Here is a 24,765-nt window from a genome sequence, read left to right as displayed (position 1 = left end):
ACGCCTGGATGGCTCAGGTATTTAAGCATCCAACTTTGGCTCAGGTTATGGTCTCGCGGTTTGTGAGTTCGAGCCCTGTGTCGGGCTCTGTGCTGACAGCTCAGAGCCTGGAGCCTGTTTCAGATTCTGTGTCTCTCTCTTTCTGACCCTCCCCCACTCATGCTCTGTCTCTCTCTCTGTCAAAAATAAATCAACATTTAAAAAAAATTTTTTTAATAAAAAAAAAAATTAAAAAAAAAAATACTGGGGCACCTGGGTGGCTCAGTCAGATAAGCATCCGACTTTGTCTCAGGTCATGATCTTGTGGTTTGTGAGTTCGAGCCCTGCATCGGGCTCTGTGCTGACAGCTCGGAGCCTGGAGCCTGCTTCAGATTCTGTGTCTCCCTCTCCCTCTGCCCCTCCCCCCACTCATGCTCTGTCTCTCTCTCTCTCTCTCAAAAATGAATAAACGTTTTTAAAACACGTTTTAATAAGATGAAGCTGACATTTAAAATTCCTTGTGGTATCCGTGTATACCAGCCAAGCTAACTTGGATTTACCTCCACGTTGCTTCTTCCGCTCAAGCCAAGAATGTACATACACCCACTTAGATTAATTTGAATTTTGAAATACTAATTCAGAGCAGGAAGAATACTTACAATGCTGAATATGTGAAAGAAATCATTCATGTTCATTATATAGCATAGTCTGGATTTCATAATAAATGGGTAAGCCTCAAAGTATTTGCCAAATTATACTGTGCAATAGTGAATAGAATGAGTCAAACTTTTCATGAAATATTAACACTATAAGACAGTTGTTCCAGACACAACTCCAAGTGTTTTTACATATTTAACAAATTTTCACAGTAACCCTGAGAGATAGATAAACTAAGCTTTATTTTCAAATAAAGATAGGCTCACGGAGGTTAAATTCAATTGCTCAGGGCTATAGACAGGTGTCTGGCTACTAGGGACAAAAATTAAACCCAGGGCTGTGTGACTCCACAGGTCATATACTTAATTCCTCCCTTCCATTTTCACGCATATAAAAAGTTGTTAAGATTTCCTATCCTGGAAAATATCCTAACGTCATCTTAGTGCTCAGATAACATTTCTATCTTGGAGCAGCACCCAATGATACATAAAGGATACAAGCTCTACTTCTATAAAACGGAGCTTACCTTTAACAGAAATGTTGAAAGGCTTTTCCACCATCCCAGCCACTGTGTTCACACTGCAGACCCAGACCCCTGAGTCAGGGGGGAGGACCCGGTGGATGGTGAATGTGGCCACTGACAGATGACCCGTATGGTTGAAGTCTTTTGGCTGGAAGGGATGAATACAAATAAAAGCTTCTAGGGAGGCAAAACACACGAAAGGTCCATAACACTGACCCCACCTCATTGTTTGATAAGAAGTTTTCTAGGAGAGATTAAGAAACCAAATGCAATGCTAGTATAATCATTGGCATATTTCCAAAGCTATTGTAGTAGCCCTGAAAGTTTATATTGGATAGATGCCCTCTCAGATCCTGCTGTTGTGTTTGTATGTTTGGGAGTGTGGGGTAAACACTTACAAGCTAGGAATCTAATTATTTTAAACAGCTTCTGGTAACATTTGTTCCTTCCCAGTTTAATACGGAGATGGCTGGTGAGAGGACAAAATGGCTTCCTAAAATGATTGAGGAGCTGTCAAGTGTGGTGTTGTGGGAAAAATCAGGGCTTTGAGGACAAATGAACCTCAAGTCACATCCCTGCTTTGTCACTTTTCACCAATTTCTTAATTACTCAACTTCACCCAGCCAATTTCCACTTCTACAAAAAGGGAACAGGTAATGTTTAGCAACATGTTGTATACAGTATGGTTGACCCTCACTAGATGGTAGCTCTTACTTCCAAAAACTCGTGAAAAGGCCAACAAGATTTTAAGAAGCTGTCAGTTTGTTTCACTACCTAATGAATTCTTTGAGTGGAATCAAGAACATCTGATGTGTCGATACCAGTAATGGCACATTTTCTACCTATCCTGCCCTCAAGAGGTCACTCGCATCTACCCTATTGTCAAGGTGATGTTCAATCATCTTTGAGAGAAAAAAAGGCAACCACTTCAAAATCTTTGGATAAGAAAATACATCAACTTTCTGATCACTTGTGACACAGAGAAATTTGGGGAAGTCCTGTCTGTGCTGCATTTGGGATTGTTGGGAGAAAAGAGGCAAACATATTGGAGAAGTTGTTTAGTCCTTCCCAGCAGAGAAGAACTGCTATGACAGCACACTAACCAGAGCTGAGCGCCAGCAAGGGCAGAGTGAAGTAGTAGGAGGGCCAAGGAATGTCCTCAGATCCAAGGGATTCCATGGATCACGGTTTCTGAACAGGAAACGTGGGAGCAGATTCATCTAGAGTCAAAAGGACTGTGCTGAACTCCCCTCTTTTACACGCTGCTAATTTTTGCTCCCAAAAGCATTGTAGAAGTAGACCAGTCATCAAAGCACCATTTCCTGATAGCACTGGGGGGTAACACACGAATCTCCTGCTGATTCATGGGGCCACACCTACCCTGCCACACACTTTGGTGGCCACAAGACCACCTCATTCTTCCTGATAGGAGAAGTTAGAACATGGGGATAGTTCGGGGGGGCGAGCCTTGCACAGGCTGACACATACTTCTCAACACACACAGTTGGAAAGTTCTGCAGGATGAGTGCCAGCCTTGGATAGACTGTGGTGGTCTATTTCCAACCTTGCACCATAGCTCTGGCCAGGCTGTGTTGAATCTGCTCTACCTCCCCAGAGACATGGCATTTTGTCAAAGCTAACAGTACACTGGCTTAGGAGGACACAAGCCCTGTGTGGAATCTAGCCTTTAGTGAGGGGATTACTGCATAGAAAGCATCTAGTAGTGTCAGGAGACAGGTTAAGAATGACTCTTACATGGAGCACCGTTCCATCCGGCTTCACGAGAGTCATTTCTTCATTAGCAGGGAGTGGCCAGCCAGACGCCTTGCAGATGGGATTAAATTTACCACTGTTTACTTCTATGTGATCCGGCAAATCCTCTATCTTTGGGACCATCCTTGGCATGCCTGCATGAAGAAAAGAGCATTGTGGCATCTATCTTTAACACAGCAGCAAGAGTAATACAAGCAGCTACCATTTAGCAAGTTACACCCCAGGTAAGAACTCCGCAAATGTTATATCATTTTATCATCACATAATACACTTTTAGGGGGTATGCTCTTGTAGTCCCCATTTTACAGATGAGGAGACTGAGGCTCTGAGTCCAGAATGAAGCTCAGATCTGTATGAATCCAGAGTCCACACTCTGCCATAATGCCCTGCTCTCCTCCATGGATCTGGGATGGACAGTCTCTATATTAAAATGATTATCATGGCCACATCCCCCTGGCCTTACTTTTCAGCTCCTTTTACTTTTTAAGAAAATGTTAACAAAAACAAAAGCAAAGAAAAAAAAACCCAAAACTAGGTTCTCATTGACTCAGCCAATGACCCCACCTATTTGCTGATCCTCCGTTCTGAGGTACAAGACATGTCTCATTGATTGGGAATCTCCAAGTAGCAGGCGATTAAAAACATTCACATTTACATGCCCGAAGTAGACTATAACTGCCCCAGATTGGTTTCTAGGCAACAGCCAATCAAAAGTGTTGCTGCCAATACTGAAAGAAAAGGTCTCTGGTAGCAACAAGGGTATCGTGACTCCTTGCCGAATACCTATGTAGTAGAATGGATAATCCTGAAATAGAACAATTTTATTCTCAATCGTAAGGTATTTGAGAACCTCAGACCCTTCGTAAGTAAACGTGAAATGAAGCAGAAAGCAGTCCATCACTTAGTGAGGAATGTGGATGATGTAAGTGCCCCCAGAGCGGCAGTGACTTATATGCTGTTTTATGGAAGGGCAGGGGGAGGCCACAGTAAACACAATATTGATATTTTATATTGATATCTTGTTTCTCGGGCCCAGATTATGATGAGGAAAGGGTATGGAGCAGGAGGGAAAGAAGCCTAATAACGGCAGAGGTAATTCCTTGATATATCTGTAGACTTGAAGGGATTGTGATTAGAATCTACCAGATTTTGGGGGACCTGTGTGGCTCAGTCAGTTAAATGGCTGACTTCGGCTCAGGTCATGATCTCACGGTGTGTGGGTTCGAGCCCTGCATCGGGCTCTGTGCTGACAGCTCAGAGCGTGGAGCCTGTTTCAGATTCTGTGTCTCCCTCTCTCTCTGCCCCTCCCCCACACTCACGCGCTCTCTCTGTCTTTGTCTCTCTCTCTCTCAAAAAATAAATATTAAAAAAAAATTTAAAAAGAAAGAATCTACCAGATTTTTCAGCATCAGAAGGTACTCGAGTAGGAATTTTAAAAAGTGCTTTGATATTTTTTTAATTTTAATTTTTTATAAAGTGTATTTATTTTTGAGAGAGAGACAGAGAGAGCGAGTTGGGGAGGGGCTGACAGAGAAGGAAAGAGAATCCCAAGCAAGCTCCACACTGTCAGACTGGAGCCCAATACAGGGCTCAACCTTGAGAACCGTGAGATCATGACCTGAGCCGAAACCAAGAGTCAGATGCTTAACCAACTGAGCCACCCAGGTGTCCCAAAAGTGGTTCCATACTTTTAATCCAGTGAAGTCTTTCCTTCATCGCTGCCTTGTGTTTCCTGCTGTCAGAGGTGCAGGGGGAGGGAGAGCAGAACTGGGGGGAAGGGGACTGCTCTCTGAAAGCCAGGGGGGCAGCGTCTGGGCCTGAGGTTCTCACGCCTTTTGCAACATCAGACTTAGAACAGAAAAGCAGGCATAAAATTGAAAATCCAGATCCTTCAGCTTCTCAGTTGCCTATTTTCAACACGATCCTCCGGCAGCCCCAAGACCTTTCCCTCCCTTCCTAGACTCTCCCAGGTTCCTACTCTGCAGTAGAGTCCGAACATGGCGGAAAGAAGTGAACATGGAAAGCTCAGCCAAAGCCTTTGGGAAAACAGTCGTTGGTATTTTCCTCCCATATCTGTTCTGATTCCAAAAACGAACAGAGAAAAAGCTGTGAAGCTCTCAGTTTTGCTGCTCTGAGTGTAGATTTCTTTCTGTAACAGTGACATTTATAGGATTGAAAAGGTGCTATGTGTTTATTATTTGTAAATAATAATATTATTTAGTATTAATACTATTAATATTAATATTTTGAAAATATGCAAAAATATGCTTCTTTTAATTTTAAAAAGTATATTCTAGGGCAGGAGTTGGCAAACATTTTCCGTACAGGACTAGACAGTACATATTTTCGGCTTTGCAAGCTGAAAGTTCTCTAGTAACTAACTACTCAACTCTGCTGTGGTGTGAAAGCAGCCATACATTATATGTTCTAAAGGAACCAGTGTGGCTGTGTTCCAGTAAAATTTTCTTTATAACAACAGATGGTAGGGAAATAAAAAGGAATGAAGCACTGATATATGCTACAATACAATTAAACCTCAAAATAGTATAGTCAATGAACAAAGCCAGCCACAAAAGACCACATAATGTATAATTCCACTTACAGTTTATGAAATGTCAAGAATAAGTACATCTACAGAAACAAAGTAAATTAATGGTTGCCAGGGGCTGGGAGGAGCAGAAAATGGGAGTTACGGCCAGTAGGTACAAGGTTTCTTTTGGTATGGCAGAAACATTCTAAAATTAGATTATGGTGATGGTTGCACAACCCTAAATATACCAAAAAAATTATTGAACTGTACATTTAAAAGGGATGAACTTCATGGTGTAAAAATTCTGCTTCAATAAAGCTGTAAAAATTGTGGATTGGGGGGCACCTGGGTGGTTCAGTTGGTTAAGCAGCTGACTTTGGCTCAGGTCATGATCACACAATTCATGAGTTCAAGCCCCACATCGAGCTCTCTGCTGTCAGCACAGAACCTGCTTCGGATCCTCTGACCTCCCCCCCTCTCTCTCTGCCCTTTCCCCGTTGGTTCTCTCTCTATATATCTCAAAATAAATAAATAAACATTAAAAAAAAAAAAAAAAGAGCGGGCTGGAGTTGGTCTGTGGGTCAGGTTTTGCTCTAGGGTAATTTCTGAACTAGAATTATTAAAATTTCATCTTGAGGGTAATCTTTTTGTTTTTCCTTCTTTTTTATATCTTGCTTTTCAAAAATAGCCTGCGTCCAAATCCCTCCAAAGCAGTTCTTCCCTGTTGTGCATATCCAGGGAAAAGACTGGTCCCAGAGAAGGGACAAGAGGTAGGCAGAGCCCTCAGCTAGCCAGTCATCATTGAATGTGCCACAAAGTGCCTATGGTTTACTCCTAGTGGAAGGAGAAACGAAGGCCACTATGAGGGCCTGCATAAGAGAACTAGAATGGTGTCCTTTAGGACTCAGGATATATTCTTCCCACCTTCTGGATGGAAATAGAAGTGGCTTGAGGAATGTGGGCTGCTGGGGCAAGAATTATAACCAGCAAAGCTCAGCTCAGACATGCTGAACATGGCCCGAACTACAGTGTTACCTTGCTTTACCTTCTTTCTCACACTGGAGCCCTTGGCGTTCTGGAGAGCAGAGACATCCTTGGAACCGATCACACGTCTCCCCGTGGCTGCACCTGCATGTAAGCTTACAGTCTGGCCCATAATAACCAGGCTGGCACGCTGCAGACAAAGACACCAGAACCACCGTTACCACGGGGTTAGGGAGAAAACTAAGGCTGTGGGTGGCTAGTTTTGTCTAAGCTATTTATCGGGTGAGATAAAATCCTAAAAATTATATCCACTGTTACTTTTAACTTTTTTTAAAGAGGACTACTAGAAAGTTATCAGTTACATATGCGGCTTGGTTCTATTTCTACTGAACTGCTCTGCCCCAGAACATTGTTACCAAATTGCCAGGACTCCATCATAGTTCTCAATATGGCAGATGTGGAAGCAGCTGATTTTGTGAGGTAAATACTGACAACCCTTGGAGCTATGGTGAATTCACCACATTAGCATTTATGAGAGAGGGTCTGGCAACCTTGACTGCATGTTCGTGGCAAGCTACTGTATCACAGGACGTGTGAAACCATACTTGAAAGATGTGAAACACATACCACTCAATCTCACTGAACAGGAAGGTATATTTTAGAAAGGGCAGAGGGACTCTTTGAGTAGGTGAAGTTAGTACTGCCTAAGTAAGGTCCACAGAAGAAAAGACCTTCCTCTATTTTCATATCCCAAATCCTGTCTGGATCGGGCCTAAGAGTCCTGATATTTATATCCCACTGAAAAAACAAATCCTCTATGGCCTTCCAACTCCAAGTGTGGTCTGAAAACCAACAGCATGAGCACCATCTGGGAGCTTGTTAGAAACAAAGATGCCCAGGTGCCAGTCCAGACCTATGGAATCAGCACCTGTGTTTCAATAAGAACCCCAGGTGATATGCATGAGAAGTATATTCTATAAAGTCCAGAGTCTTAATTATGAAAACATAATTAACTTAGGATGAAAACATCCGTGATTCAGAACCCTGTAGCCCAGCATTGGGCCGCTGACTGGACAGCCCGGGTATATCCCACACTATTATTTCCAGCAAGCTGGACCTCCTTGTTATACCTGCTAGAACTTTCTCTGTTCAGGGGTTTGACTGGTACGCACCTTCGTTGCACTGCAGACCCTGCCACCCTGTGGCACAGGAACACCCGTAGGGGTCTGGGAGACAGAACACATACGACTTGCATCCCTCCGGTCCACTACACCTCTCTTTACAAGTTCTGCCGAATGTGTGCAGTTCGCAAGCTTGGAGGGGAAGGAAAAGAGGACTCACAGTCAAACAGTCAACCCCTTGGAATGTAGGAGTCTTCTTTTAAAGGGTCTCTCCTAGACTTGTGAATATGGAAAATAAGCCAATCTCAGCTGTGGCATGGACAGCTTTTCAGTGGCCGGCGATCAAGGAAAGGATACCTTTTTCCAATTCACACCAAGTTACCATATGGCCTAACACAAGCCATTTAGTTTCTGTTCCCAATTGTGTCCAGGGTTCGAATTCTAAATCCAGCAATGACGGTTTTTGAAATCTACAACTTACTCAGCAAGTACTCTTGACTTACCCTTCTCACATGTCCTCCCCATAAACCCAGGTGGGCAAATGCATTCTCCTGTATCCTCATGGCAGATACCGTTGTTCATACAAACAGTGCAGACGCGGTTGCATTCAGGTCCCCACTTCTGAGCTTCACATCCTTTCAAGGAAAACAAGGCTCTGGTGAGTAGAGCACATTAACTCAGCCAACATTTACTGGGCACCCACGACCTGTCAGTCATTTTAGTGGACACTGGTAAATGAAGATAATCTTTGTTCTCTAAAAGTTAATGGTCTTATATGAAAAACAGACATGGAAACAGGAAATAAGGATCAAAATAAAGACAAGGAGTATCTAATCCTGTCTTGGGGATGGAAGAGGATACACAGGAAGGCTTCCCAGAGGAGGTGTGTGTGAGTTGAATCTGCAGGACCATGTAATTAGCCAAGAAGATAGGCTGCAGAGTGTGTTCCGAGCAAAAGCGAGATAGGGGTGGAAAGCCTGGCATGTACAAGAGCTGTGGGAATGGTTAGAGATAGAGCAATGGTTTTCAAAGTGTGATCCCTGATCAACAGCTTCTCCAGTACCTGGAAATCTGCTGGAGATGCCAACCTCAAACGTACTCCCCATCCATGACCTAATGAATGAGAACCCTGGAGGTGGTCTAGCAACCATGTTTACCAAGTCCATGCCAGAGTGTGAAATAATGCATGCCAGAGTGTGAAAACCTCCAGTCTAAAGTATGTAGAGCAAAGAGTCTGCTAAAAAAGCAAGCAGAAGCTAGTAGCATTCACCTAGTTTTTCAAGAACATACAAGAAGTGAAGCAAGACACGCAGAACCTAAAATACAAGAATGGTAAAATGCTTCTAGATTCTTTTTCATGGAAAATCGCACCAGGTGATTTTCGATGGTTAATTACATCCAAGGACACCTTCTGATGTAAAAGGGGAAAAACTCAGGGGGATTTGGATGACCCTTTGTGGTCAGGAATTTAATTTCTCATCTGAAAGCAACTAGTGTCTTTGTCCCTGAATATTAGTCTCCCAGTGGTAAGCTTGGACCTGTGCCTACAGCTGATGTAACTTTATAACTGCTTTGGCAAGAACTCCTGGTTATCAGTATTTTCTCTGAAATAAGCAGGAAGACTGTCTACCCAGACCCTTTCTTACAGACTTCCACTTAATAGATAAAGCTACAAAATGTCTAAAAGCTAATATTTACATGCCTTAATATATAAAGGGAAAAATACTTCTGCACGATTAGTGATTTCTTGAGAGCCAGACCACACATTATCTGCACATGTTGAAAACTAATGATGGCAGCCTATGGAGATGATAGTGGGCTTCCTCTTATATTAAACTATGTCTCTAACTATATACTTCTCTATAGACCTGTCCCAGCTTCTCCCCTAATCCTGGCAAGGGTGAAAGAATACAGATTGGGGAAAGACTTGGGGTGACCTCTTGGGGATGAAGAAGCCAGGTAAAGAGTTTGTTGATGAGCAACAAGTATGCAATCAGGCTTCTATGATTTTCTTCAAACACCCTGAGGTTTTATATTTCAGGAAACCAAATACTCACGCATACAGAGAGAAATCCTATAAACTCAAAGGTTGTGAGAGATCTTTTATCAGAGAGAGAATTTATATTGGAGAGAAATCCTATAGATATAACCAGTGTGATTTTTAACACAAAGTCTTTAGGCACCGATTATTCCTAGGTTTCAATTTGTCCTAGAGAGACACCCTACAGTTATGAGAAATGGACAAATGCCTTCGGCTATACCTCATTTCTTTTCTTTTTTTTTTTTTTTTTAATTTTTTTTCATGTCTTTATTTATTTTTGAGACAGAGAGAGACAGAGCATGAGCAGGGGAGGGGCAGAGAGAGAGGAAGACACAGAATCCAAAGCAGGCTCCAGGCTCCGAGCTGTGAGCACAGAGCCCAACACAGGACTCAAACTCAAGGAGTATGAGATCGTGACCTGAGCTGAGGTTGGACGCTCAACTAACTGAGGCGCCCCTGTACATCATTTCTTAAAATATCAAATAAATCATACTGGGGAAAAATACTCTTAAATGGGATGGGTTGTAGCCTAATTCAAACTTTCTTAGAACGATTTTAGATATTAGCCATGCTTCTCAAATACTTCCACCAAAATACTCCTAAAAACAGCAAAGGAATGAACATGTGTTCCTAGCAATCTCAAGGTATAAGCTAGAGATCAAAATGTGTTTGAAATCTTTCACTTTATCTTTAAAAATCAGGTGAGTTTCAAATTCTAGTCTACATTAAGTTGTGTTTGTTTTCACATTAAGAAAAAATGTTAGGGGCACCTGGTGACTCAGTCGATTAAGCGTCCGACTCCTGGTTTTCGGCTCAGGTCATGATTTTGAGGTTTGTGATCAAGTCTCAGGTTGGGCTCTGCACTGACAACCACGGAGCCTACTTGGCATTCTGCCCGCCACCCCCCCCCCCTTTCTCTCTCTCTTTCTCTGCCCCTCCCCCACTTGCACGTTCACTCTCTCTCTCAGAATAAATACATTTTAAAAACATAAGAAAAAGAAAGTTAAGTCTTTTACCATATGTCAACATCTGATGTTTCTGATATTGCTAGAAAATGTGCCTACATACCTCAGTCTCTGAGTACTGCTGCTACATCTAAATGAAATGAAGATAAACTGTGCTTTTGCCATTTGGACTCTCCCTGAGAGCAGTGGGATAAAAGCAGGTTTCACTTGACCAAACCAGATGAACCACACTTTTCATACTTCTACTACCATTCCGAGGGGACAAGGATTCATCTTATTATCCTTGTATTTTCATACCAACACAATGCTGGACACAGAGTGATGATCAATACACATTTGTTGAACAAACGAATGAATAAATGAATATAATGCAAAGCAAAAGCAAAACTGTTGATGAGTTAGAGATTCCGATCATTAGAATGACAGAGTGGCCCAAATACTTAGGCCTGGGTATTTAAGAGCATGAAGGCTTGGCAGAGCCGGGAAAATTCAAGGCAAGTTTTTCTCTCTATAAATCAATCTCTTATAAAAACTAATGGTGGATGGTTACTCCCCACTTTGGTAGTCGTAAGAGGGTGGGGGAGCTTTTACTAGTTTTACTTCATGCACATTTTTCAAACATGAAAACAGAAATCCCATTTGAGTGTTACATGATCTGGAAAGTGTGGGATTTATAGGAGACTTAATGTTTACATATTAGACCTACCTAGAAGACCCAATTCCTCCCCACGTAGCAGATACCTTTCAGGGAGACTGCCCAACTCACTGTGATTCCCCCTTCCTATGGAATGATGCTGCTATTCAAGTGGGAGGTCCTGGGGCCCGCACTGTGGTAAGGGGTTCCGCACTTGACTATAGCTCTTTGGTCTAGGCCAGTAGACATCTAGCATATGTTAGGCCAGTCTGATTCTTTACCCTGGGAATTCAAACTTTGGAAGTAAAAGAAACATTGCTGAAGCACAGTTAGGCTAAGAGTAGCATCCTAGAGAGAAAGTCCATCTGCCCCCACCAATGCTGGGCCCCAGATCCTCCCTGGGGCCTATCTTTTCTGGAAACTTGCTTGTCAGCTGTTCCACCAATTTCTAAGAGTCCTTAATATACTTTCAAACAATCCCTGGTTTTTGCTTAAGTAGCCAGAGTCAGCTTCTGTTACTTGTAACTAAAAATCCTAAAAACCAAATCATCACAGACTGTGGCCTCTCAATCACTTACTCCGGACTATCAGCCTGGTGAAGGCCGAGGTGAAGAGGTTTCCTCCTATGTACCTGGCTGAGTACACTCCAGCATCCTGGGGCTGAGCATGAGGCAGATGCACTTCTAAAATATCAGGTACTTCGTGCCGGGGCACTGAGTGGATGAAGGAACCTGGTGAAGGGAGAAAGGTGAAGAACAGTGGGTCACACGCTGACACTCCTGTCTCCCCATCTGGCCTCTCCACTTCATCAGCTCTCCCTGACTGGATACAGAAAATGTGCTCTAGCATAGTGGATGTAGAAGAATGAAAAGGCTGAGCTATTCAATGCTCTCCCAAAAAGTGAGAAAGGTATGGTGAGAGAGCAGACAGTTTAGTCTACGCAATCTACCACCAAACATACGAAGACAGAGGTAAAGCTAAAGTGCTTATCTTCTGCAGGGAGAGATGAACGGGCAAAGGTACCCGTGCCAACTAACCAAGTAACCAGGGGATAAATACCTAGAATCACTACACCAATCTGGAAGTCCCATCCATCCATAGGACTCAGAATAGTCCCCATCAATATTTCACCTGGGTCCGGCAACTGCCACCAGGTGGTGCCAAACCCATAGTTGGACCTGGACAGATTTGTACAGCACAGTTGGACTCCCAGAACCACTGCCAGTCGGCTTCCCAGTCTCAGCCTGGTCATCTCCTTAACCTCTCAATCAAACAACTTCACATTTTACATGGCTGGATTTGGGACCTCACTTATCACATCATGATGGGGTTTTATTGTACATTCACAATTCCATATTACACATTCATAAATACAAAATGTATGTACATTCATATATGTATATGAATCTGTACTTTGCTTGATGAAGCAACCAACCACACTGCCTATTAGAGCTTCTTTAATAAAATTCAATGGGCTTGCATCATAGTGCTTTACTTCAAACATCTGCCCACCAGACTGCACCAGGGTAATGATCCAACAACATGTTTTGCGTTATCTGATGTCTCACATCATGGTGCTGGAAGGAAACAAAACACATACTCACCATTTTTGTAAATCACTGCATCTTCTTCTCTAATCAACACCTTTTTGAAAGATATGTTCACGTTATCTCCCCTGTCCACAGTCATGGTTAAAGTAGCTGGTAGGAAGGAAGCTTTTAAAAGAGAGAAAACAAACAAGTGAGATGAGGGGACACACTTTCTCCAGGAGCAACTGAACTACGAATTCAGAAGATGAGGGTGAGCGTTTGCCAGGAGTCAGCTCAAGTGTAGGATCTAAAAGACAATGACAACTAATGGGTTTCAAACTTCACTAAGGTTTTGAAGAATATGATGAAAGGAACAGTCATTTTCTCTGTAAAACTGTAAGAATGTACACACCACCTACATATACACATTTTTTTCCCATACAACTATTGGGGGAGAAAAGGACTTTATGCTGATTAATATGTGTTATCAAACTAAGACCTGAGATTAACCGTAAACTAAAACGATGAATCAGCCATCCTTCTCCAATCCCTACCAAGTTTTCTCAGAGTGGAGAAGAATAGAAATGGTTAAACATTTGCCAAATGACTTGTCCCTTCTTGGTGGTGGTCCTTTTCCATTGTGGGGATCCAGATAATTCTAATTGCTTTAGAATGCCCTATGTATTTCTCAAATGGAATTAGCATCATGCTGGACTTATTACTAATGGTGTAAATAATAGAATATTGAACACTAAGGCAATGATGGGACCCAGTATACACACACATACACATACATATATATATAATTATATGTTTGTTACATAATTATAAATATATAATTAGATATACATTACTATATATATATATATAGTGTATATATAATACACACACACACACACATACTGACACAGTTATGGGACTGGGCAGTACTGGAAGGACACTGGGGAAGCTACTGCATATTTGGCTTATAAAACCATTTTGGAAACATCTGTCTTTGTGTCAGCCTTAGAACATAACAGTGCCCGAGTCTCTTGGTTTGTTGGACAAGATGTGTGAATAACACGTTCTAACATTCTTCCAGCCACAACAGTTTCTGAATCTCCTTAATTTACACCATAATCTACAGAGAGCCACAATTACAAGAATGGAGGTGTGATTAATTTTAGTCTCTATTAAGGTAAGCCAATTTTTAAAATTTTCAGCTTTATTGAGCTATAACTGACATACAAGTTAAGCCAATTTTTAAAATTTAAGGATCACCACTAGGAGAAGATAATCAGAATATATAACTTTCTGGGGCACTTGCCTGGCTCAGTTGGTTGAGTGTCTGACTCTTGATTTTGGCTCAGGTCACGATTCCAGGGTCGTGGGATTGAGCCCTATGTAGGGCTCCACACTGAGTGTGGAACCTGCTTAAGATTCTCTTTCTCCCTCTGCCCCTCTCCCCGGCTTGTACAATCTCTCTCTCTCTCACTTTAAAATAAAAAGTAAATAAATAAAAAGAATCTATAACTTTCCTAAACATGGAAGGCAGGAGAGAATGGAAATAAAAAGACCTAAAAGGAGAGGAATAAGTCCAAATAAAAATCACAGCATAAAGAAAATATAGATTATGCCAAATATACGTCAAAAGCCAGAGAATCTCAGAATGAATTAAAATATCTATTTTTTTCATGGGCTACACATTAAACGTAATGACACATAAAATTGAGAATAAGGGTGAGAAAAATAGACACCAGACTTACACTATTTGAAAGAAGCTGGTATTGCAATATTTATATCAGAAAAACATCATCTACTTTCAAGGCAAAACAAAATCTTAGGGATAAATATGATGTTTACATAATGACTGAGAAATGGGAGGCACCCTGGTAGCTCAGTCAGTTCAATGTCTTACTCTTATTTCAGCTCAGGTCATGATCTCATGGTTTGTGGGATCGAGCCCCAAGTCAGGCTCCACGCTGACAGCACAGAGACTGCTTGGGATGCTCTCTCTCCCTCTCTCTCTCAAAATAAATAAATAAACTTCTAAAACAATGAAAGAGCAATCCTGAACTTGTATAAGCATCTATAACAACAGTGCTTCAAAATCCATGAAACAGAAACTGACAGAATGAAAGAAACTGACAAATCCACAAGCATAGTAGAAACCTTCAGAAGCCGATTCAACAAACAGACCAAAAATTACTAAGGACAAAAGAAAAAGAAAAAAGAAAAGAAAATCTGAATAACACAATTAAAGATCTGTTGGCTATTCATGGATCCCCATACCCAGCTATGTGAGCGTACGTTCAGGCATATTGCCTCCCTTATTAAGCCACAAAGCACATCTCTATAAATAAAAAGACACAATATCCTATAGAACAAATTCTCTGACCAGGAGGCACCTAAATTAGAAATCAATAGCAAAACACCCTGTACCCTAAGGTTTGGAGAGCTATGGAGTTTCAGCCGAGGACCAAGCCTGCTGAGGACCACCGGGTGAATCAGCCTTCCTTCCTGCCGCTTCTGTGGCTTTCAGACAGGTGGCTTGAGAGAGGCTGATTCAGTACTATGCACACCATGGGCTTGGAGAGCTACCCTGTGAGGGCAGAAGATGCCTTGAACTCTACTCAGAAGGTCTCAGCTTTTGTTTCAGCTGCCCATTCTCCTCTGTGCCTGCTGACCCAGGCCTGATGCCCTTCCAGGACACCCACGTAAATGCCTTTGGTGCAGGCAATGACACGGTGACATGGGGCAACCTTAGAGGGAGAATGGTATAGATCAAAGGGCACCATGAGCTCTGGAAGAGGACAGTCCTGGGCTTGAAGCCACCCTCTGCCAATTACTAGACCTCTTTGAATGAGTTACTTAACCTGTGAACATCTCTGCTTACTTGTCTGTAATTTGGAAGTAGAAGTATTTACTTTGTTTATTTTTTAATGTTTATCCACTTTTGAGAGAGACAGAGACAGGGTGCAAGCAGGGGAAGGGCAGAGAAAGATGGAGAGATGGAGAATCCGAAGCAGGCTCCAGGCTCGGAGCTGTCAGCACAGAGCCCCACACGTGGCTCGAACTTGTGAACCACGAGATCATGACCTGAGCCGAAGTTGGACACTTAACCGACTAAGCCACCCACCCAGGAGCCCCAAAAGTATTTACTTTGAAAGGTTGTTAGGAATATTAAATAATGGATGCCAAACCCGTGGGTACTTAGAAGAGGCCAGTATCCTGCCCAAATATAAACCAACAGCAACACTGCCGTGCTGAGCTGTGCAGGATGGACACAAGTGGCAGCTTGCTCACTAGTACTGACGTGGATCAACCATGCAGGGACTGGCAGGGGGACCTGACGGGGCGCCCTCTCACTCTGACAAGATGCGTCCATGAGCAATCCTAACAGGAGCAGCTCCTGCTCTCTGAGACATGACCCTGGGCGCCTGTGAGAATCTTTTCTGACCATTTCATGCTGTTGTTCCTTTCTAAGTGGTTTGTTTATATTTTCCGCCCCTTTGTGTGAAGACTGTTTAGCTAACCCCAGACTTCTCACTCAGCATTGTATTCTGAAAAGGAATAGAGATTCCCCGAGGCTCCACTCCAATGGCGCTTTTCTTCCCCACCCCATCCCCACTCTGTGGATTTTTATTATTACAGACCTTGTGCCTTTTAAGTTCCTGTTTCCTTAGGTAGAAACAATCATAGCAGAGTTCCACTGCTGTCCAACCTGCCACGTCCTGCATTCCTGGCTCGAGGTCGATTGTTCTCTGCCGGGTACTAATAAAGGGGTCTACAACCTTCCATGCTGTACTTTGATGATGGAGGAGCCCAGCTTGCACACAGTACACACAGACTAATGTCATGTGACTTGACTGTACCGTGAAAACCGTAAACACCTTTCAACAGTGCCTACTACCAGGCACTACATTTCCTTATATACACACACTGGAATACTACTTGGCAATGAAAAAGAATGAAATCTTGCCATTTGCAACAGTGTGGATGAAACTACAATGTATTATGCTAAGGGAAATAAGTCAGTCAGAGAAAGATAAATATATGATTTCACTCATACGTGGAACTTAAGAGACAAAATAGATGAACATAGGGGAAAGGGAGGAAAAACAAGATAAAAAGAGAAAGGGAAGCAAACCGTAAGGGACTCTTAACTAAAAAGAACAAACCGAGGGTTGCTGGAGGGGAGGTGGGTAGGGGGATGGGCTAAATGGGTGATGGGCATTAAGGAGGGCACTTGTTGGCATGAGCACCGGGTATTATATGTAAGAGATGAATCACTAAATTCTACTCCTGAAACCATTATTACACTATATGTTAACTAACTTGGATTTAAAATAAATAAATAATAGTGCCTACTATCAGGCACTACTTTTTCTAAGGACTTCACACATAGTTAATTTTCATAATACCTCTATCAGATAGTTACTACAATTATCCTAATTTTACAAATGAGGAAATTAAAGTACAGAGAGGCTAAGTAACTTGTCTAAAATCACACAGCAATTTCATGGGAGAGTCAGGGTTTGAACTAGGTAACTCAGCTCTGGAAGCCTCTCCTAGGTTATATAACGTTAGCACTCAAAAGGCTGTGAAGTCCTATTACCTCATTTAAAAATGAGATTGCTAGGGCCTGGGTTCAAAAATGACTTGAGTAACACGATTTAGATGGGCTAATTAACTGACAGAACTTAACTAAGAACATGATCCACTTTTTCCTTAAGGGGTGGAGAAGAGAATCGATGATAGTAACAGTTATAAACAAAGAGGCTTCTCAGGGATGTAAAATAATTGAGTTCAATTTTGGGTACCTCCGTTCATGTTAGACTAAGGGTAGTTTCATGTCCATTATTATTTTGTGCAATTTTGCGACAGTGCTGTGAAGATGTTGTATCCGGTGTCTACCCATGTGGGAGATGGCGTTAAGGGTGACTTAGTCCCTTACTCCAGGCCTCCTGACAGTAAGAGTTAAAGTTGAGACACAATCTCAAGACGCCCCCACTTGTTGAACCACACCCGCTCTCCACACTCCTCTTATTCCAGTCCCACAGCCTTAGCTCTTAACTGCAGCCATTGTGAACTATGTTCAGTCCGCACTGGACCACGTGACCACTCCCGGGCAAGTTATGAGCTTCCTCCCTCCTCTGCTCCTGCCTTTTCCCTGTGTCTCACCAAGTCCCACTCCTCTTCAGTCCATGTAGATGTCCCTTTCTCCAGGGGCCTTACTCCCCCCGCTGGGACCCAAGGTAAGTGCCCCAAGGCTGTTCTCCAAATGCCCTGCACTTTCCCCTTCCAGGCCCCAACAGCACAGCTGCCCTACTAGACTGAACCCTCCTGGACACAAGGGCATGTCTGTTTTGGAAGGCAGCACAGGGCGTTGGTTAGGGCCTGGCTTCTGGGATCAGCCTGGGTCATCCTTCCTAGGCCCAACAGTGGATACTAGGTGTGTGAATGCATCTAAGTTACAATAGCCAGAGGCCTCATCTATTAATACAGGGTCATAATAATCAGCACCAGATACACGTTTGGTAAAGACTTAATTACACAGTAATGTATATAAAGCTGCTGGGGGAATGTCAGGCAGGTTAACACTCAGGACATGCTACCATCGCTGTACCTCCCATGTGTGACACAAAGAGACACCTAAGAATACTCGTGGAATGAAAGAATAAATGAATGGGTCGGATTTCAAATGTTCCTATTTTCTTTAGGCTTTTAACACATTCATTTGTGTTATTTAGATACAAATGGCTCTTCTCTGTCAACTTCACAAATCGTGTTTGGAAGGTCTGATGTTCTTAAAGTTATTTCGCGAATGAAAATAGGAAGGAAATAACCTGTGTTTCCTCCTGATGGAAAACTCTGAGACAGCCGCTTGCATGTGAAAATATTTCAGACTTCATTTATACCTCCCGACCCCCAAATGAAATCACCAGGGAGGTTTGAACAAATTGCTTTTGATTTTTTTTTTTTTTTTTTTTTTTTTTTTTTTTGCATGATGCCATTGATAAAAAACAGTTTGGCCATGTGGAGTGTGCGAGCCAAATTAAGCATGTTTTGGCACATCTCAAATGGATTTTCCACTTCCTCCCCAGATGCACGAGTCAGCAGCAAGCAGGGATACATGTTTATCCTATCCTGCTGTGTCCCTGGGCAGACACCTCTGAGATCCCATTATGTGTTACTAGGGAATTAATAGTACCATGAAGACACCGTTGTAGAGGTTTTCCTGATTCACATAAAGGATATCACTTTCCTCACACCGTATTTCAGCTACTGGATGGACGGTAAAAGATACAGAATCCTTTCACCACCCTGAGATGTTGTTATTACAATGTAGGAAAGGGAGCACCTGGGTGGCTCAGTCACAGTTAGGCATCTGACTCATGATTTCAGCTCAGGTCATGATCTCACAGATCGTGGGGACGCAAACCCACAGCTTGGGACTCTTTCTCTCCTTCTCTCTGCCCCTCCCCCCCTTGTGCACACACCCTCTTTCTCTCTCTGAAAAACAAATAAATAAACATTAAAAAAAAATGAATGCAGGAAAGAAAGTACTACCTATTTTTCTGTTTTGTATAAATTTTGTATAGCGATTATGTTAATGAATGGTATTCAATTTTTTCCACAACTGAGTAGAAAATAGTCTCACTTAATTATTGCTTATTCCAGGACACTATGATAATTATTGAACGTTTACAATGAGCCAGATAGGTTGGTGGTCTTCTCATTTGATCCTCAAATGTACAGGGAAAAATCTCTATCCTGGTGATATTTTTCAAAGGAGGAAACATGATTTCAGTGAAGTAACTTGCCTTCATGGTACCATTTAGTTGCACAGCCAAGCTCAAACCCACCCAAACTACCTTCACTGTGCCCTAGGCTGCTTTGCAGGGTTTCCATTGGAACTGTTCTGTTCCCAACAAGTGTTCGGAATCGGGGAGGGCGGTTCACAGTAAGCGGAAGGGATATACCGAGGGTCTTGTGGTGGTCATCCACACAGGCTCTGCAGTTCGATCACTTGGCTTCAAATTCCATTCCCAACATTTACAAACTGCTATTGTTATTATGTAACTTATTCTACAATGTTTCATGTCACCCAAGCTTTTAGCAACACATCTGTGGTGTCAATCAAATCTTAATATGAATGCACTCATGGGAACTGGCTTTTGGTAGATACCTTATTTAAAACTGAATACAGTTTTGAAGGTATTGTTAGTGTGCTCGTTACACAAATGATGAAAAAAGAGACCAATAGGTGCTAAGTAACTTGCCCAAGGCCACAGAGCTGATAAATGGTGGAGACGGAATTAAAAGTCAGGGGAAAGGAGCCTAAAAGGCATCATCTCCACATTATCAAGTCTGCTTTTACCTCATGTAACTGAATTTAAGTTCTCCTTTACCTGTGCTGGCCTTGACTGTCAGTTTGGAACAGTCATTGGTCTTTGAGTCCCAACGTTCTGATTTAATACTCTCTACAGGTTCTTCTTTCTACACTTTCAAGTTCAGCCCCAAGCCAGCCCGGAAAGAGCACAGCAGCACTTCATATTTCATTCCTATGAAGCCACTGGGGACAAATCTCAGATTATCTTCATTCAGAATGGGAAATTATCAGCAAAGAGACATAACTCTTTACACAGGTCAAATCCTGAATGACACAGGCAAAAAATAATAGAGTTGACTTTTTAGCCATGATAGCTTTGGCACACCTCACATCCCTTTGTTCAAACTCTCTCCCCTCAGCGGAGAGCTGCCTTCCTGGGAATGTCTGCTGTGCACTTTTCCCACTCACCCTTGTGTCATCTAAAGGTGAACATTGCAGTTTTGCTAAGAAAACCTTTTCCTTCATTTGTCATGAATAGCAATTTTATCATTTTTGACTTGAAAATGAGCTTGCTGCCTTCAAATCTTCTAATTACCAATGTTAGCAAATTCAAAGAAATGTTTTCAGGTGGACCCCAGCTAGGGGCTAATTCTCCACCCTTGCTACTGGAAGTGTGGTCCACAGCCCAGAGGCACCTGATCACCAGGGGCATTGTTAGACATGTATGATCTCAGGACTCTCCTCAAGGACCTACTGAACCAGAGTATGCATTTTACCAAGACCTATGGGAAATTTATAAGCACGTTCAGTGTTGAGAAACACTGGTCTAAAACAATGCAGACTCCCATATAAAAAAAAAAACAAAAACAAAAACAAAAAAACAAAACAACAACAACAACAACCACCTGCCAATAAGAGAAGTGTGTAGAAGTGTGTTATTTATCTGGATCAGTTTTATGATTACAAATCAAACCCCGAAGAGTTCACACAGTCATTATCTCAAGAAATGACACATTCGCAGGCCACAGTCCCTGTGGTTATGATGACATCAATTTGGAAAGGTATGACCTTTCCATACTTCACTAAAGGTATGACCAGCCCAGTAAAAAGGGCTGATGACTGAGTGGCCAGATCATTTGAGTCAGAACAAGGAAAGGTCATCTCTGCTGGAATTCTGTACCATCTTCCCAGCAGGCAGCACCAAGATACCAGAAGTCTACCTGCCTGGCCAGGCCTGGGAGCCCTGGGGTAAAATAGAATCATTAAATAATGTTCACAACACTGTCTCCTCCAACTGCCATCAGGATCGGCCTAAAGATTTAGCTTAGAGACACTTGTATCTTGGGAGAAAGTCTCTATCACATCACTGCCTTGGGGAGTGGTAGCAAAGAGTTATACACGACCCCCCTTCCCCCTGGCCCCAGCCCCCCTGCGCCCTTTGCAAAAGGCCCTCAACATCTCCCTTCAAAGCTCTGGTGTTCTGTGAGCTAAGTGTGGTTATTCAACTTTCAAAATGAAATCATGGTCTCTTTCCAAGAACAGTATACCGCCTGCAAAAAGGGCCTCAATTCTTCATCCCTCCCTGTCACCATAATCTTTGCCATTTGGTTGTGTGATGCTCATCCATTCTGACTTTAGGTTCAGCTGTTTGACTTTCTTTGGGCAATAAAAAATGAGACAGAAGTGAGAGTATATACTACTGAGACTGGGTTTCAAGAAGCCTAGTGTGTTTCCCTTTCTTCTCTGGCTCTTGTGCCATCTCTGTGAGAATATACCTAGGTTAGCCTGCAAAAGGATAACAGACACATGGAAAAGAGCCAGGCTGGCTCAGCCAAGGCCAGTATAATAAGCCTACAGGCAGCCAACATCCATGTGTGGGAAAGCCCAGTCGAGAATGGTAGAGCCACCTATCAGCCCCACTGACTTACACTCATAAGCTATATGTGCTTGCTGTTGTATGTCACTGCGGTTTGAGGTCATGTGACACACAGCATTACTGTGGCAACAGAAAACTGATACATTAAGTCACCAATGAAGCTGAGTTATTCATAGATGCTTCCCCTTAAAATTTCTTATCTCTACCACACTTTCCCCTGAAAACATTCACTTCTGTTAAGAATACTCAGGGGATGGGGCGCCTGGGTGGCGCAGTCGGTTAAGCGTCCGACTTCAGCCAGGTCACGATCTCGCGGTCCGTGAGTTCGAGCCCCGCGTCGGGCTCTGGGCTGATGGCTCAGAGCCTGGAGCCTGTTTCCGATTCTGTGTCTCCCTCTCTCTCTGCCCCTCCCCCATTCATGCTCTGTCTCTCTCTGTCCTCAAAAAATAAATAAACGTTGAAAAAAAAAAAATTTAAAAAAAAAAAAAAAAAGAATACTCAGGGGCAAGCAAAACAAAGAATCAAATGAAAACTCAATAAGAAAGCTCAAAACGGCCAATATTTTGGCACGGACAGTTAGTTGTCTCCATAACTGTGATTTTCTATTACATACATGTAATCTGTTCAGATCTCCATAAGGGTCATGAAGCTCTTAGTACAAAATAGAATACAGTTCATCTCATGACCTAGGCACAATATCTAGTGGAGGGGCTGAATGTGCAAGAAGTGGACTGGCCAGTCTCTTTTATCTCTAGTGCTACACATGTATCAAAGACAAGCAATGCCTGGAACGAGGCAGACAAGGTCTTCAAGCTCCACACTCACACAGCTCATGCCCAGTCTCTGAGTGAGCAACTGCCAAAACAAAAGTTGTGTGTGAGTCTCAGCACACCTCACCTGCCCACGACTAAGGGGCATGTTACCTTGCTGGCGCATCTTCATGGTCCGTATCCTTATTGCTTCTCCTCGAACTCGCCCTTCACAGAAATACGCACCATTGATTTCACTAGCCTTTTCTCTCTTCCAAACGACTTTTTTAGCCCATTCTCTGGTCACATCTTGAGTAACTTCCAGTGGATCCTGGTGCTGGTTCATTAAGGCTTCAAAGTCCCTTCCTATGGTGATGGGCTCATGGGGGCGCCATCCAGTGGCAATGCAGGTGAGGGATGTTTCCGCATCAGACACGAGAGGTAGGGAATTGATCAAGATCAGGTCCATGGCACTGTCCACTGTTCCTAAAAAGAAAGCACATAATCTATGAGGAAGGTTATTACCATGGCCCCACAGATGAACTGATTTTTACAAAGCCCTGTCTAAAAATAGCTAGGGAGCAGTCTTTCTAATGCTACTCTTCCATAGGACAAGATCCAAAACTCTTTACTGTGACCATCACTCAGACGCTACTAACCAGTCCTGCTCCACTGCACACCCTAACTACAATGAACTATCAGTTATTCTCCATCCCCAAGACAAAGCTGTGTGTTACAAATCTCCACCCACTAAAGCGTCTGGGACATTAGTTAAGAATTCAGCAAATGCTCGTTGAGTTGAGATAAATTCATGATAATAGCATTATTGTCATTATTAATGATAATAATTATCATTGTTAAAAATTAATGATAGGGGCACCCGGGTGGCCCAGTTAAGCAGTCAACTCTTGATTTCATCTCAGGACATGATCTCATGGTCATTAGATCAAGCCCCACATCAGGCTCCACGCTAGACGTGGAGCCTGCTCAAGACTGTCTTTCTCCCTCTCTCTCTCTCCCTCTGCACCTCCCCTGCTCACACAGGTATCTGCTCTTCCTTTCAAAACAAATTAAATAAAGTAAAAAATTAATGATAATGTGGTACTGCCACAATAAAGCATTCTAAAAAATATATCAACTCTACACACAGCATGCTAACTTTATAGACTCTCGTTGTTACCAAAGACTTGTCCAATTCCATATTAAGTCCCACAAGACAGGAACTGAGCGAGGTCCACCTTTCTATCTGAGCTTCATTCACTTCATCTTTAAAACAAGGCTAATAAGACCCATCTTACAGGATTCGTGTGAAGATTAAAGGAGATAAAGTACAAAACTTACTAAGTACTGTGTCTGCTACATACAATGACCACTATTTCAGCTCTCTTTATTGTTTTCTGAACACCTATGTCCAAACCTCAACTCTCTCCAAATGTAGTTAAGAAATCCTATCTGGTCTTTAATAGTTATTCCATAAATAATGAAGCACATTTTAGAAAATAAAATCCTTTCTTTTCACTTTCTGTCCCTCCTCTTCTTTCCCTCCCCTACTTTTCTTTTGATGTCCAAAGTTTTTAAGATGAACAAATGAAATCTGTGCCCATTCTCTCCTCTTGCCGAGTGTGAAAAACTAGGGATGGAGGATGTTCTGGTCCACGTGATGGTTGGTCCCCAAGTCTACATACAATGATCAGGAGGCTGGACAGGTCAATCACATTGGGTGCCAAGGACCAACTGGGGTCTCAGAGACCTTTGTGAAGATGTCAAGCGATTCAAGTAGACTACATGTTATTTCCTTTAATACCCATTAAATTCTCCCAACAACCCTGTGAGGTGTGCACCATTATCTGACATTTCAATATGAGGAAATGAAGGCTCAAAGGATTGAGTGGCAATTCTGTCTTCCACAGCTACTGAAGTCCTAGCTAGAATTCAAACTCCCATAGATCTTTCAGTTCCTTAGATACACTATGCCCTCTCCTACCTCAAAGACTTTGCACATGCTGATCTCTGCACCTGGCTCCGCTCCTTGCATGGCTAACTTCTGCTCACCCTTGGAGCCTCTTCCTAAACACCTTTCTCACAGATG

General features: G+C 42.6%; 1 protein-coding gene across 3 annotated transcripts in view; it reads right to left on the bottom strand.

Moving 5' to 3' along the window:
• The window catches only part of TEK (TEK receptor tyrosine kinase), a 106,262-nt gene that overhangs the window by 37,831 nt on the left and 43,666 nt on the right, over nucleotides 1-24,765 (bottom strand). For all 3 annotated transcript variants that reach the window (XM_045470148.1, XM_045470145.1, XM_045470146.1), the window contains exons 2-9: nucleotides 22,851-23,162; nucleotides 12,812-12,922; nucleotides 11,786-11,938; nucleotides 8,071-8,202; nucleotides 7,619-7,759; nucleotides 6,508-6,636; nucleotides 2,915-3,066; nucleotides 1,163-1,307 (exon numbers count right to left, since the gene is read on the bottom strand). In XM_045470148.1, the coding sequence (XP_045326104.1) occupies nucleotides 1,163-1,307; nucleotides 2,915-3,066; nucleotides 6,508-6,636; nucleotides 7,619-7,759; nucleotides 8,071-8,202; nucleotides 11,786-11,938; nucleotides 12,812-12,922; nucleotides 22,851-23,162 (1,275 nt within the window). The remainder of the gene's footprint in view (nucleotides 1-1,162; nucleotides 1,308-2,914; nucleotides 3,067-6,507; nucleotides 6,637-7,618; nucleotides 7,760-8,070; nucleotides 8,203-11,785; nucleotides 11,939-12,811; nucleotides 12,923-22,850; nucleotides 23,163-24,765) is intronic.

Source organism: Leopardus geoffroyi, chromosome D4, assembly GCF_018350155.1.
Source record: "Leopardus geoffroyi isolate Oge1 chromosome D4, O.geoffroyi_Oge1_pat1.0, whole genome shotgun sequence".
Taxonomy (NCBI): Eukaryota; Metazoa; Chordata; class Mammalia; order Carnivora; family Felidae; genus Leopardus; species Leopardus geoffroyi.
Note: the sequence above shows the minus strand (reverse complement) of the source record. Positions and strands in the feature narration are given on the sequence as shown.